The sequence below is a fragment of the Dasypus novemcinctus genome, chromosome 8 (genome assembly GCF_030445035.2).
Source record: "Dasypus novemcinctus isolate mDasNov1 chromosome 8, mDasNov1.1.hap2, whole genome shotgun sequence".
Lineage (NCBI taxonomy): Eukaryota > Metazoa > Chordata > Mammalia > Cingulata > Dasypodidae > Dasypus > Dasypus novemcinctus.
In genome coordinates this window covers 107982709-107998283 of record NC_080680.1, presented here as the reverse complement: position 1 = coordinate 107998283, position 15575 = coordinate 107982709, and the positions used below count along the sequence as shown (strand labels likewise).

The window sequence follows — 15575 nt, the reverse complement described above, 5'->3', positions numbered from 1 at the left end:
CCCTGAAATCACTTAAAAATAATAAGAAACGGAAACAAAATTTTAAAAAATGAAACTGGAAGTCTTCTGTAACCCAGGACCACAGTATATAAAGAAGGACTGCCAGATACAGTGTTAATTGATTAGACTGGGATTTGGGGATAGCTCCAGGAAACATGTGACTGTAGATCTCAGCTTTCCACTGACTTGGTACATGCTGAGCAGCAAAATTTGCAGTCATTTTTTGAAGAACTGGAATGAAGAGCGTGGGTTGGTGTGAGAGCTTCCCTGGGATTTGTTTGGTACCACAGAGTAGAAAAGATTGAGGCAACTGTGTACATATTGATGTAGAACTATTGCTAATATATTATTAAGGATAAAAAGCAGAGTATAGAATAGGATATATAGTATATTCCTCTACCCCTTTTTAAAAGAAAAGACATTGTGTGTGTGCATAGAAAATTCTCCCAAATTATAACCAGTATGTTGATAACATTGGTTACTATGCATAAAGAAACTTGATGATAAGGTGATGGGATGGGAGGAAGGCTTACTTTTATTCTGTACTCATTTGTAGCTTTTAGATGTTGTTCCATATACTTATATTGCCTATACAAATTTTATCAATTACAGTAAAGTATAGATCATGTTTCATATTGAAAAAAAGAATCTTAATTCCTATCTCATGATATCAATTTTAGGTGGAAGGCAGATCTTAATGTAAAACTTAGGGGAAGAAAAAAGGTCTTCTTGACTTTGAAATAGGCAAGATTTCTTAAACAGAATGCAAAAAGCATGAATCATAAAGAGAAAATTGATAAATTGGGATATATTAAGATTAAGAACTCTTGTTCATCAAAAGACAACATTAAGAAAGTGAAAAGGCAAGCCACAGACAGTGAGAAGATATTTGCAACACATATATCTGACAGAGACTCATATCCAGAATAAGTCAAAACCTCCTGCAAATAGTAAGAAAAAGGCAGATGACAGAATGGAAGAATGGGTGGAAGACTTGAATAGGCACTTCACCAAAGAAGATATTCACATAGCCAATAACATATGAAGAGGTGCTCAACTTAATTAGTCGTCAGGAAAAGAAAATGAAAACCACAGTGCAGTGCTACTGTGTACCCACCAAGAATGGCTAAAATAAAAAAGACTAAGATTGTATAGTGTTACCAAAGATACAGAACAACCTGAACTCTCACACACTCATGGTGGGGATAGTAAATTGGTACAGCTACTTTGGAAAGTTGGTTGTCAGTGTCTACTAAAGCGGAACATATGACCTTCTATAACCCAGCAATTCCACTCCTAAACATACATGCAGTAGAATTGCATCCACATGATCTCCAAAAGACACATACTAGAATGTCCATAACAGTTTTATTGGAAATAGCCAAATTTTGGAAACTACTGAAATGTTCAGTAAAAGGAAAAAATACATTGTGATATATTCACATGATGAAATCTTACACAGCAGTGAGTATCAATACTTTACAACTGCATGGAGTAACTTACAAACATAATGTTAAGCAAAAGAAGCCTGACAAAAGAGTTCATCCTTTAAGGTTTCACTCATATAAGTTACAATAATAGGCCAAATGAATTTGCGATGTTTGAAATCAGGGTAATGGTTATTCTTGGTGAAAGGTAGTGGCTGGAGAAAGAGGAGACGAGGAAGGTTTCTGGGCTGTTCTGGATATCCTTTTCTTGATCGGAGCACTGAATGCACAGGTGTGTTCAATTTGTGAAAATTAATCCCATGCTCTTGTGACTAGTCTTCTTTATTGTATATTATACCTAATAAAAAGTTTCTAAAAGGAAGTGGATCAAGAATTTTCTAAAACTAGTGATAAATGCAAGGTAATTGTAATGGCTTCCATCGTCTTATTAATTTTGTTATTACAACATATTATTCTTGCTTGACTTAAAGCCATTTCCTTGCCCCTGTTCATGCAAATGCATGGGGAGGACTTTTGTACCCTTTCAATGCCCTCTTGTGCCACACTTCACACTGTTAGGAAGAGACATGACAGTTTAATATTTTTCTTAATTTCATTTTCCTAGACATGGACTAGCTACTTCTTAACTAAGATTGATGCCCAGTAGAAAGGAAGGATGAGTTGAAGCAGTGCTGATGTGTCAGTCCATTGCTACTGTGTTAGCATGGTGCTTAGAAATGTGGAGGAGATGCAGAAGTGGAAGAGCTGGCCTCTTCACTCAGGGAACCCTTGCTGTTAAAAACACGCCTACCAGCACTCTGGACTCCTTGATCATCTTCTTCACCAGTTTATACTGACAAGTACCACGTAATTAAGTCCAATGGACTTAAGCTTTATTTTCCTCATATACCCCTTGAAAGGATTTTAATAAACTCTATTTATCCCCTGCTCATTTATAAATTGACATCCAAAGGTTGTCAGCATAAGCTTTGATCAGTTTTTGTTAAAAGGTGATAGAAAATACTGAATTTTATCAAATGAATTTTTAAAAGATTAGGATTGACAGAAACTAGAATCAGTCTTTCATTATATGATTTGATCATAGTTTTTGAGCTCCTTGTGAGTAAAGCATACTGAATCTGAAAGAAATAAATGAAATTGTAAGCCATGGGTTTATCTACTTTATCTTGAATAGTTAAAAGAATCCACATGTGTAACTTATACCACACCAGCTGTCCTGTATTTAGAACACCCCAACTCAGGCCCAAACACCCTATTTCTAATGGCAAGTTAAACCTATATCAGAAATATGTAAAGAACAGAGAAGGACAGGAAGTCCTATGGGTTTAATAGTTGATTTATACAATATTTTTGTCTCCCCAAAGTCTTTTACAGCCCTGAGCACAGGCTATAGTAGATTTGGGACAAGTGCAAACTCTGTCTTCATCTCAGAGAAATACATTTTAGGAAAGGGTTCATGTGGACTTTGAGGAACTGGATATCTTTCCTCTAAAATTGTGAATGTGTATTTCTCGGAAAGGCTTCATATACCTCAGTTTGAAGGCCACTCTAATAGATAGTTGACCAAGTTGCCAGAATAAACCAATGTGCTGGACCCAGTGGCTTTACATGTAAATAGAACGGTACGACCTGTGCCTTCCAAACTTTTGATGAGAAGATATACATCTTTTTTGTTGATTTATAAACAATTTCAGCTGGAAGAAAATAACATAACTGAAACTTAAGTCTATTGAAGCATAAAATATACTTTTGTATGTTTGAATTTTGGAAATATGATCTCTCAGAAATGTGCCTAAATGTGCAATTAGCTAGCTTTAGTGTGTTTTAATTCATTTCATTTTATGAAGTTATATGAATATTGGCAGTTTTATACCTTAGAATTGTCATTTTAAAATAATATGGTTGTTTATAAATGTGTACAATGATACAAAAATTAATGTGTTTTGTGAATAAAATTCAGTTTTTTAGAAAATTTTAGACTCCCACTGAGCAACCTTATAAATTAAAGGGTTCCAAAATAAGGTAACTGGGATAAACAAAATTCTTATACCTTACACTTTAGAATCAGAAATTTCATTTTTATGTTGTCTTAAGTTAACCTCTTATGTTTGTCTCTCAACAATCAATAGGTTAGCCTAGTTTTCTATTGTGTAGTTTTACTTTTAGGTTTTGTTTTGTTTTTTTAATTTCACACAGACCCATGTCTGACCTAATAGTGGTGACTTTTTCCCCTGCTATATCTTTTCTTAGACAAAATATTTTTCAAGACCATCCTTGTTAAGATCTGAACTTTATATATTATTGAAATGAAATTTAAACATTTAAATTAATCATTGTAAAAAAATTGAATAAAATAGAAAACCATTTACTGTTTCTGCATGGACTATAGAATTTTGTTTTTCAAGGTATGTTCTCAACCCTCTGCGTGCGCATTAAAAGGCAGATTCCTAAGTCCGATGCCCAGGAATCTACATTTTGTTTGAGCATCCTCAGTGATTTTTAAACACAAAATATGAGACCTACTTTCTAGAGTAGGATTACTTAATCATAAGTGGTCCATAATGGAAAGAGGCAACTCAGGTCCTTGGTGGCAGAATATAAATAATAAATTAATAAAATAAAAACATTTTGCCAGGAAACATATACCATTTCCTTACATCTCGAATAGAATTGGCTAATTCAAATTTCATTCTTCTATCTTGATAGAACTATGATGTTTTATCTTCATTACCCACCAAAATACCAAGTATTTTTAGCATTCATTACAAAGGGCCCTCAAATTATATCCAAAATATTTGTAGCTGTGTTTACCTGAATTGCTGTGGAAGAGCAAGTGTTGAATTAGCTGCCATAATTGATCTGTTTAGTAAGTTTTAAATATAGATCTCCAGTGATGTGTTAAAAGAACAAATACAAATATTTTAGTTTAGTTCAGTAAAATGGAACCAGTACAACCTTTGGTTTCACAATGAAATGATTCAGGATGAGTTTGTCAACTTTAATGGGGCCTTTGAACACTACAGTAGGATAAACACCACACTTCTGTCTTACAGTTTTTCCTAAGACAAAGTCTTCCTCTGACCTCACTCTTTCCACAAACCTCCATGCACTAAACTATGTTCCAATGACATGAGAAACTCATTTTGATTGTTATGGGCCATAGTCTTTCTCTAATACAGTATTTGTGAAACTGAAGTTGGCTATTAAAATGTGGCAGGAGTGTAAATAACATTTACCAATGATCTCTGTAAAATCAATTCCTTCTTTCCCTTTTTGTTATAAAAGGAAACTTTATTTCAGAGTAGAAAATGCATTGTTTGAACTCATGAACACCCTCTCTATCCCTCCCTCCCCAATTTGTTGCAGACCAGGATGAAAGAGCAGCTGAGCTCAGCAGGGAGCAGAACGAGAAAACCATCCGGAGCACGCAGACTGCGCTCCGCAATTTCCGTGAATTCCTCATCTCCAAGTATCCTTCAGAAACAAGAGAGATTTATGTCATCCCTTGCAAGGAGTTGGATGCCTATCTTGCCTCTTTCTTTGTTGATGCCAGGCAGAAGGACGGGTCCGAATATGAACCCAACAGTTTGGCCAATTACCAGTGTGGTCTTGAGCGGTATCTGAAAGAACACAGATATGGCTACAGTATCACCAGAGACAAGGAATTCAAGCGTTCCCAAGAGGCCCTGAAACAGAAGCAAATTGAACTCCGCTGCAAAGGAAAAGGAAATAAGCCACACAAGTCCATGAAGCTCACCTTCGCTGATGAACTCATTCTGCGGAAAAGGGGTCTGCTAAGCCGCTATAACCCTGAGGGTCTGCTCAACCTTGTCTGGCTCAACAACACAAAAGCTTTTGGACACTGCACAGGCTTCCATGGATCTACCTTGAAATGGGGTGACATCCGGCTCCGGGTAACAGAAACAGGCCTGGAGTACTTGGAGTGGATGGGTCAAGACTCTGGTGACCTGAATGCCAAAACCAAGAGGGGCGGGGCAGACTCCCGTGTGTATGCCACCCAGCATGCCCCTCAGACCTGCCCTGTCCAGGACTATAAGGAGTATGCCCAGCGGCGGCCTCCTGCCATGCGCTATGAGGATGCCCCCTTCTACTTGTCTATCAAGCCAGTTGTGAACTTGGCAGCTCTGCACTGGTACAACTGCCAGGCCCTCGGCAAGAACAAGCTGGCCAAAATGGTGAAGACCATGTGTGAGAAGGGCAACATCCCTGGCAGGAAAACCAACTTCAGTGTGTATCAGAGCTGCAGCACCTTGTCTGAGGCCCAGAGCAACCAGCTGGTGCTTATCTGTAACAACCTGAGCCAGCAGGCTGCTCAGTCCGTGGCTGGCCACTCCAACAGTGGCAATTTCATCGTCTCTGCCTCCTATGACTCTTCCTCAGATACTGCTTGACCAGGTGGCTTTGGCAAGACCCTGATTTGGTTATTGCATCTAGAGAAACGTGATTATGCACTGCTTCTCATTCCCTTTCCTCTGCCCTCAGTGTTAACTTTATAAAAATATATATATAATATATTTTTCTTTTTACAAATAAGCCAGTTGAGATAGTTTAGTATTACTTATCATAGTATTTATAGGTTTAAGACAAATGTACTTGTGGGTGACTACATGTAATTGCTGTTACAGACTTTATAAGACCATAGCGGTTCTCAGGCAACACAAAGTAGTGAGGGAATTCCATTTTTTAAAAACCTGTCAAAAAGGAAACTGAGGGTCATCCTAGACACTGTGTCCTCGCCTTCTGCCTTTCCTTCCCACCTCACCTCTAATTTTTAGTCTACTTAATAAATGGCTTTATTTTTTTAATTTTTAAAATTCTGTGTTAATCAGGAGGAGACAACACTAACTTTATTTACTTTCACAAAACTGTGTCCAGTCAGATCGAGAATGTGATAGTGTTAATATAAGCTTGGCATCAAATTATTTCCATACTTCTTTTAAAAAGTGTAATTAGAATTTTAGCTCCTGTGTCTCATTTTTTGCAATGTATGAAAATTCAGTATTTTTACCTAACATCTTTTCTTTAGGGAGGGAGGGGGGAGGAGGAGGGAATAAAGGTGCCATTTATCTTGAAAGGTATATAATTTTTAATAAGCGAAGTCTAATATTGTGGCAAAAAAAAAAACCATTATGTAGCTTACTTTCACTACTGTGCTTGAACCTGGATCATCAACAGAATGTTTTGTTGTTCTTTAAGAAATCAGTGTAAATGAAGTTTATCAGATTTACAAGAAATTTAAGACTACCAAAGCTTTGAAAATGTTCCCAAGTATTAGACTGTATATTACAGCACAGAAAGAAGTTAGAGAATAGAAAAGTATTACTAAACATCTAGAAGCATGAGTGGAGACAACAAAAAGACTCTTTCTCTTTAAAGCTCAAATCCCCTGATTTATTTATGAGCAATGAACTTCGGTCTCTTTACTCTAGGAGGTCATTTGACCCTGTAGTTGATATCATAGGAACATTGACACTCATTTTCGGTAATAATATTTTGCTACCAGATTTAACTGAATTCAAAGGATTCTTGAAAATGTGCTGGGGTTTCTTCAGGAATAAATATAAATGCATTTATCTTTGAGAGCCTGCAATTTTAGTAATAATAATTTTGGTTAAACATTTGTAGTGGTTTTTCCAAGGTCTTTGTTTTCAAAGCTTTGTTGGATCTGGGCATTCTGTTGGGAGGTATTTATTTTTCCAGACAACCCCATAATTCTTACTAGCTAGAAGGTAAAGGAAATCAGAATGAAATTTGTGGGCCTTACATAAAATTAATACATAAAATACCACCTACCTTCCTAGCTAATGTGAATTATGAGGTTGTCTTGAAGAATAAATACCTCCCAATAGAACGCCCAGATCCAACAAAGCTAGGAAGGTAGGTGGTATTTTATGTATTAATTTTATGTAAGACCCACAAATTTCATTCTGTAATGCTTTACAAAATCATCACATTAGCTGAGGTTTCCCATGGCTGGGCAACACTTTCCAGCATTAAATCATAAAAATATATAAAGACCTATTCCTATAAGTTCTGCCCCTTTATTTGGCTTTGTTGTGGGAAGTCTGCCATGGACATTGTAACTTCATTTTCATGACCTTCCTCCGTAGTGAAGCGTCCATTCATAAGTCCAGAAACAAGAAAGGTTCTGCAGAAGCCTCATTGAGGGAATGACATCTTGCTTTATTTTTTGTAGTAATAACGATAGCTGCCATTTTTGAGCCCATGTGTATCACTGCACTGTTCTAAATTACTTAGATCCACTACTTATATAATAGTTAATAATTGTAAGAAAATTAGAAAATACGGAGAAGTATAAAGAAAAAATTAAGTACTCATAAATCTCGTAGCCAAAGACAGCCACTGTTAACATTTTGGTAAATGTTTCTCCAGACAAATTTTAATACATATTTATTTCTATATACATTAATTCTCTTAACAACTCTGAGATGAGGGTGAGTTATCTCCATCTAGTAGTGAGATCAAGACAAGAAAATTAGATTAGAGCTAAGGAAATATCTGCCATTGGACTCCAGAGTTTTCTTAGTAGCAACTTGGTAATTAGTTTCCATTGAATTGAGCCAGAGGTGAAGACACGCCATCTTCCCCTTTCTCTAGACGAAGCGATCTTTCCTGGTACTCTGATCCCCCCCCTTCCATTCATTTTGAACCACAGGGCCTCTTTCTCCAGTTCTCTTTATAAAACGTTCCTGTTCTCCTCATTCTATAACCAGACTATAAATGCACAGAATACCCTACTTTAAAAGAACTCTTTTTAAAAACAAGGTTATTTTTATATGGGTTACGTCCTCTCATGTTTAAAAAAAAAAGTTTCTGCAAAACACTTGAAGTGTGAGTGTTCATTTTATTTTGGCATTGACATATTTTCTAGATTTTTGATATGTTTTTGCAGAAAAGTTTGTTGTGAGGAAGAAAGGCAGTGTGCCTTGAAGTGGAACTAGAAAATTCTGAACCCTATGTATGTTTTAAGTACTCAAATGAAAAGAGATCACCTGCTTAATCCTATTGCATTTTAATTTAGACAGAACACAGTTGAGAATGTGAATTATTCATTTTTGTTTGTTTATATTTTGCTGTGATAACTCAAACCAAATAGGAACACTGTTATGTTTCGATTCAGAAGACTGCTTTCTGAAGCATGGCTTGGTAGAAGCCTAGCCAAATTATAGTGTCACTAGAGTTAATTAAATTATGAAAATTTATCTGCAACTACCTCTAAATTTTGTGTTTTTATCTAAAAAATACTAAGGAACATACCACTGACAGTTGCCATTTTCATTATTTGTAATTTTAACTTCTAAAATAATCATGTTTATACAGTGGCAGAGGTAGCTGACGATATTGTATATATGCTTTAGCAAAAATTTAACAGTTCAGCAAGATTCATAATTGAATGAGCTTCTTTCCCTGGCATTCTTGTGTCATACAAAACCAATAAAGCCATATTTGTCAAGTTTACAATTTAAGATCAATGAACTATCATATAAGAAATTCTCCAGTGCACTTCACATGACTGGAAGTTTTATACCACCTACAACAAAAGCACTGAACCCATCTGTCATCCTTTGGATGATACAGCTGTTTAATTCTGTTTTTCTTCCATTTTGATGTGAGTAACTGAATACACAGATTTCAACAGGTTGTTTTGTTGGGTTTTTTTCTTTAAACTATAATGTTTGAGAAAGGTTAGAATTTCAGGATGTTTATCCAGGACAGCTTATACTTAGGATTCCATTTGTTATGGTTAGTAGGACTGGTTTGGATATGACTCATAAGTATACATCAGCTATTTGAACTATTTGTTACTTTATAATACTTATTATTGTCCCTGTGTAAAATCACCGCCAGATCTACTAAAGAATAGGCTGAAGTTCTCTAGCTTAGAAAGGTCTCTGTAGTTTTTCAATTCGATCAATGTTAACCTTTCATAGCATTTTAACTAATCTAAATCAAATGGCATAGCTTCCAGATGCCATGAAGTCAAATGACTTAACTGAAGATGAATATTTACAGACACACCAACAAATACTTATTGACATTTGTACTGAAAGAAGTACAAAGATGTGTAAGATAGTCCCTGTTCTCAAAGAACTTATAAATAATACTGTAATAAATTTTCCACTTCATTTTCGAGAGCCCAGCAGAAAACTATAGTGATACTATTTTGCATAATTTTCCAAATTGTTTATACTCATGCAATTAGCTATTATTTATTCATAAAATATTGGTGTTGCTGCAGAATGCATAATGCTACTTTAAGAATTTTTTGGAGAATCTTCCTTGGAGCCTGTTTTAAAGTCAATAATAAGGCAAAGCCATCTCTGCACTATCTCTGCACTATTCCTTGTGTTCACATAGGTATACACATGCCTAACTGTACAAATCTGTCATCAGTAACTATCATTTGTTGCACATGTACCATGTGCCATTGTCCTGCTTCTGTAAGTTGTTTGACTTGCTTCTCAAAGTAACCGTATGAGGTAATGGTCTTTATTTCTCTTTTATCAATGACGAAATCCAGAGAGGTCAAATGGGCTGCCCACATGACCGTTAATACCTAAGAGCAGCAGGTTCTGAAGCTAGATTCAGATCCCATGCAGCACTGTGCTTTTCTGTGGTAATTGTTGTTTTCCCGTGATTTGCCGTGCTTCCATAAACCTTCTAAAGTGATCAATTATACATGAAATAAAATGATCAATATTTATTAAACTCCAACTCGATTGAGATCATTGGCATCCATCGCCAGACATGTTGGTTAGCACATTTCCAGTATTTTGAGGTAGGACATTGAGCAGTGTGTTTGCTTCTAGCCATGTCAGAAGAACGAAGGTGTGTGTGTCACTCTTTAAAGAATGCTTGCACTTTCTCATGGAGGTGAGGGTATATGTATGTATATTTAAATGGTGGTTGTTTCTTCTTACCTCAAAGACAAAATTCAATTTCAAGAGAGTTCTTTGTAATTCCGACAGCAAAGGGAGTTCTAGGCAGAGGGGACATTTTTCTTAAAGAAGTAGATATCGTCATTGACAAGATACTTGAATATTGGTTGCCACCCTACCAGAGAGTTTGTCTCACCTCCAAGTTTGATGCCAGCAAATTCACAGTATTTAATAGAGGGTTTTATTGTTGTTGTTATTTTTTTAATATATCATAATTGTTAAAAAATAGAAATAAGAAAGCTTTTGGGGGAAATATATTGTCTTTATGATTCCCAAAATTGGAGTTAGATTATAAAACCAGTTCAGATATTTTCTAGTTTGACTGGCTCCACAGTTTAGTTTGAGACAAACACTTGCGATTTTAATCAGCCCTGTTCTGACTGGTTTTCCTTATTTATGGGGGAGGTGTAGTTTGATCTTTATTCCTTTAGTCAAAATAAAGCTGTTGTATTTTTATCATGTGATAGAGGAAATAAGTTTCCAAGCCTTGGGGGAAAGTCAGGTTTGATAAGTTATTGTAGGAAGATCCTTTTTAAAAAGATTCATTCATGAAAAAATAGTTAGAAGTATTAAAAAATTAACAAGTTCTTTCTCAATCATTCAATGCATTTTTTTCCAAACAATTTCGTCTCTTCACATCTACCATATGAGATGGTGCAGATAATTACATACTAAGAAACACATCATTTGCAAAAGCATACTCCATTGCTTTTTGTTTACTTTTTCCTTCTTCTACTTTTTTCTTCCCTACTTTGATCTGGCTGAGATAAAAGTGCATAACTTTTCATAAAGCAGATTAATGAATCTAGGATAATTTTAGAGATCTGTGCCATAGAATAGAATCAGGGCAAAGAAATACACTGCAGATATCATCCTTGTTGTATTGTCTGTTTGGTGTATTTCTAACCATGTGACAGTAGAAAAGCATCCAGGGGTGATATTGATAAACTGCAAACACCTTTGATTTTGCTTTTCTAAGCAGAAAAATAAAAAATATTATATGAAATTTTCCATGATCCAGCCTATTTGCAGATTGACCAATAAGGTCTGCCAAAACTGAGGGAAAGACCTGATTTGGTATTAAAGATGGTATTTTTAAAAACATTACATTAAAAACATTTTAATTGAATTTTTACATAAACCATTACTTTGTTGAATTAGAATCAGAATATAAATTAGGCCAGAGTACTAATTCGATTAGAATATTAGTTGTCATTATTCATGTAAACTGTCATCTTTGGTGAGTTAGAATCATAGAGTCTAGACCTGGCAAGGACCGGAAAAATCATATAGCCCAGTGATTTTCAGTGCTGTGAAGAATAGGGATCGTGATGTACCCTGGGGCAAAGGGAACACGCCTCCAAACACGAACTCCCCAGGGATTCTTGTGTTCCCAGTACCCCTGCCTTCTTACTTTGAGACTCACGAGACTACCGGTATTCCATTTATTATACCTTTCAGATGTGATGAAATAAGGTTGGGAAGATCTGATCTAATCCACTCTTCTGTTTTCACAGAAGAAACTGGGCCCCAGAAAGGTCAAATGAACGCCTAGGTGTACTCCCGTTGTTAGGGCAGAGCAGGACTAGAACCCAGGCATCCCAACTTCTGGTCCATAGTATTTAGGGAGGAAAAACAGTCTCCCATTTCTACTGAATTAGAAAGAGAATCCGAATCTCATTTTTAAAATTATTTTTTTTAATGCCCTCAATCAGGTTTCTCTCTATTAGGAGTAGGTTCAAGCTTTTGGTTTTCAAATAGGCTATTTCTGCAAATGTTTTTTTTTTTGTTGTTGTTGTTATTTTTCTTTTTTTAGGCAGTACTGGGGATTGAACCCGAGACCTTTTACATGCGAAGCAGGAGCTCATCCAATGAGCTATACCCCCTCTGCAGTTTTTACTTTTTAATCTGTAATTTTGTATCTTCATTTTAGCAACTTCTCTTTGAAATTTGGTAGGACGATCTCTAAATGTAGTCACTTTCCTTTTATTTTAGCAATCTTCTCTCAGCCTACCCCATTTATATTTAGTTTTCAATTATAGACTATGATTTTAAAGTGTGTGAATTCCAGTTATAGGTTATGAACTAAAAAGTAACTTTATCTTTAACTGTATTCATTTGAATATCCAGCTACATAGCATCTATTAGTTTTGAATGCAGTCTGCAATATGCTTTTCAGCCCATAGAAGGTTTAGGATTTTTAAAAAATACTTGTAGGTTTGTGACATATCCTCGTGTTTTTCAAGTTTCTGTCAACATAATTAGGATGTTTCTGAAGTGACTGTATTTAGAGATCATAAAGGGAAAGAAAATGGGAACTAATGAAAGACGAACTGCAGGAAGATAAAGATATAATATTTGTAAATTATCTCTCACATTGCCTTGCTTATTCCTCTGAAAAAGAGTTCAGCATAAATATTAAAATTTTTACAAATTTTCATTTTGCAAATTTTATTTACCACATGCTTGTTGAAGAAAAAAAGATCAAATTTTAGGATGTTAAGAGAAGGTACAGTGGAATCACTTGTCTTTCTGGAATGTTGAATTTTGTTAGACTTCTTATGTTCTTTGAATTATACTGGAATTAGAGAGCATTTTTGCCTTTATACATTTATTTCAGTAAGAGCTGAAAATCCTTTGGCATAAGTTGTTTGTGGTAAGAAGAATTAGGAAGACATCAGCAATATAGAATCCTACAGTAATGGTGTGTACTGTATTTTAGTGATTTTTATGCCTGTTTACTTTCAGTAATTCTTATATTTTATAAAACAAATACCTTAGTATACTTCCACTAGAGATTAATGTCTAAATGATGATTTATACGAGATGAAGTAGCAGGTCCATGTTTAGTATTAATCCACTCAGATTAACTTTGTCTAACTGAACTTTTATAAATAGACCATTATATTACAACTTTTAAAATAGCATTTATAACAAAAGGACTTTTGTTTTATAAAGCATTTGTTACAAAAAACATCTTGCCAAAAACCATTACAATTTCTATGCATTGTGTGATATTCAGTGATGTCATTGTTGAGATTTTGCATGTTATAGGTGTTGTTTCATATGTGCATTTGTGGTGTTTATGTGGAAATGTTCACCATTGCTGCTATCACTTACGGTAGTTGAACTGAAAAACTGTGCTGAGAGGCTGTGCCAGTCAACATGTATATGTGTGACTCATGAGAGTATGTGTCCTTGGTTATTTAATATTTTGAGCCAGCACTCAGTGGCCTTTACAGAAGGAAATACTGCAGTTGTCAAGTGATGCCAAACTTCATTACCTTGTTTCATGTATGTAATTCCAGCCCAGGTCAGCTTTCCTTCCATACTTTACCCAAATCATTGAAAAGGAAATGTTGCAAAAAGAGCTAGAAGGAATTCTGACCTTTTTCAGTTCTCCCCTACTAGAATTATTTTTTCCTGATACTTGAACACCTTTTAGAAAAATCCAGTAGAATGTTAATGTAGCTGCATAATTTCCCTTGATGTGGATATTTTGAAACTGATGAGTGTAATAACAGAGAACTATGAGGAGCTTACATTATTTTTGTTGATAATAATGGTGTCTTGTTTGAATTACATTTAATAAGAATATTTAGTGATTTTATATTATTTATAAGGGACCATTGAAAGATCAGAGTTCCCAAATGCTAACTTTTATAATTCAGAATTTTCATAAACTTATTTAACATATTTGGTTGGCTTATGGCCATCAGAATTTTTTTATCCCCACCTGTCTTCAGTTTGATTCCTGACATTTCCATCTTGCCTAAGCAAATCTCAACTCTGCAAGTGGAACAAAAATTGTTTCAATAGATAGTTCTACTATACTTTGTTAAAATTGAACATGGGGGAAATCTCATTCTACTTTATACGTACAGTTTTACTTTTGAAATGGGGCAAAATTGTAATAAAATATTGAGAAAAGAAGGCTGCTTCCTGAAGGGCCCTTTTATTATATACAAACATGCCAAAACTCCTCACTTAGGGCAGGGTTTCCATTATATCTGTTCGATAGATTTATAATTACAAGATTTCTTTAATAAAGGGATAATCTCCTGAATTATGTAGAGACTCTTGTGTGACTGTCAGATACAAAGCATCAGCCAATGCTGTATTTGGAGACATTGCTGCTGAAACTGCTGATTTAATTCTAAGAATATTAAAACTAATTCATCAAGGCCTCTGCCATTTCTTTGCTTAAAGGAAAAGAAAGGCAGATTATAACTGTGAGCCTTTTCTTAGAACATGTTTTAAACATTTGCCCCTCAATGAGGTAATAAAGCAATAAAAAGAAATTCAATTTTGTATGTTCTAAAGAAGTTCTGCCTTTGTCCGGTGGCCTCTAGAGTCACACAAAAGTAGGTCTTAATTCCTGCATTGGGGTTTTCAGGCAAAGCCTTTGTACCTAGAATTCCTTTTATATTTTGGGCACCAAAGATTATGGCACGATATATCCTGATGATTAACATTATCTATTAGACAGCAGTGGGCACATTTGTTTGAATCCTGCTCTTCGTACATTTTTCCCCTTTGGTCCTAAGGAAATTTTGTATAGGGCAATTTTTAAATCAAGTAATATATATATGTGTGTGTATATTTATATATATGTATTTATTAGGTTTCTAATTTATAGATTATGTTTCCTCCCTGACTTTAAATTGTTGCTTCTCACTGCTAAAGTTAGACATAGATTTGCCAGATTATAGCCCCATGGTGAGCAATAGTTTGTAACTTTTACTTTTTAATCTGAAAATCAAACTGTAATCCCATTGGCCTAAAACCTGGTAAGAGAATGAATAGAAGCATTTTGGATTCAACGAATCATTATGTGTGACTCATTTACCAGTTAAATGAAAAACTTTTGTTGTTTAGTAGAATGGATGCTATATTCAGCTTTAAAATAAAGTCTTCCATCTTTTAACTTATAAGAATGTTTTTAAGGTTAACTTTACCACTTAGAATTTAATTGGGAATAAAAAGTCAGATGCATTTATCAATTCAGTCAGTATAACTCCAGGCATCTGTTTATAAATATAATAACCACCATTAATAATACTTAGAAAAAAGGGTATTAATATAGTGGTGTTCTCTGAGGGTGCAGTTATCTTTTCTCCTATTTGATAATTGTCATTATTGATCA

The 15575-nt window shown here is 35.0% G+C and overlaps 1 protein-coding gene across 3 annotated transcripts in view; it reads left to right on the top strand.

Annotated features, from left to right (window-relative positions):
* Positions 1-15575, top strand: part of SNX30 (sorting nexin family member 30) — a 389251-nt gene that overhangs the window by 127397 nt on the left and 246279 nt on the right. Inside the window, exon 3 of one of the 3 annotated variants that reach the window (XM_058302532.2) lies at positions 4815-6593. The exons of the other annotated variants lie outside the window; for them this stretch is intronic. Coding sequence (XP_058158515.1) covers positions 4815-5860 — 1046 coding nt within the window. The 3' untranslated portion in view covers positions 5861-6593. Of the gene's footprint in view, positions 1-4814; positions 6594-15575 lie in introns of those variants that run through there. 3 annotated transcript variants of the gene reach the window in all.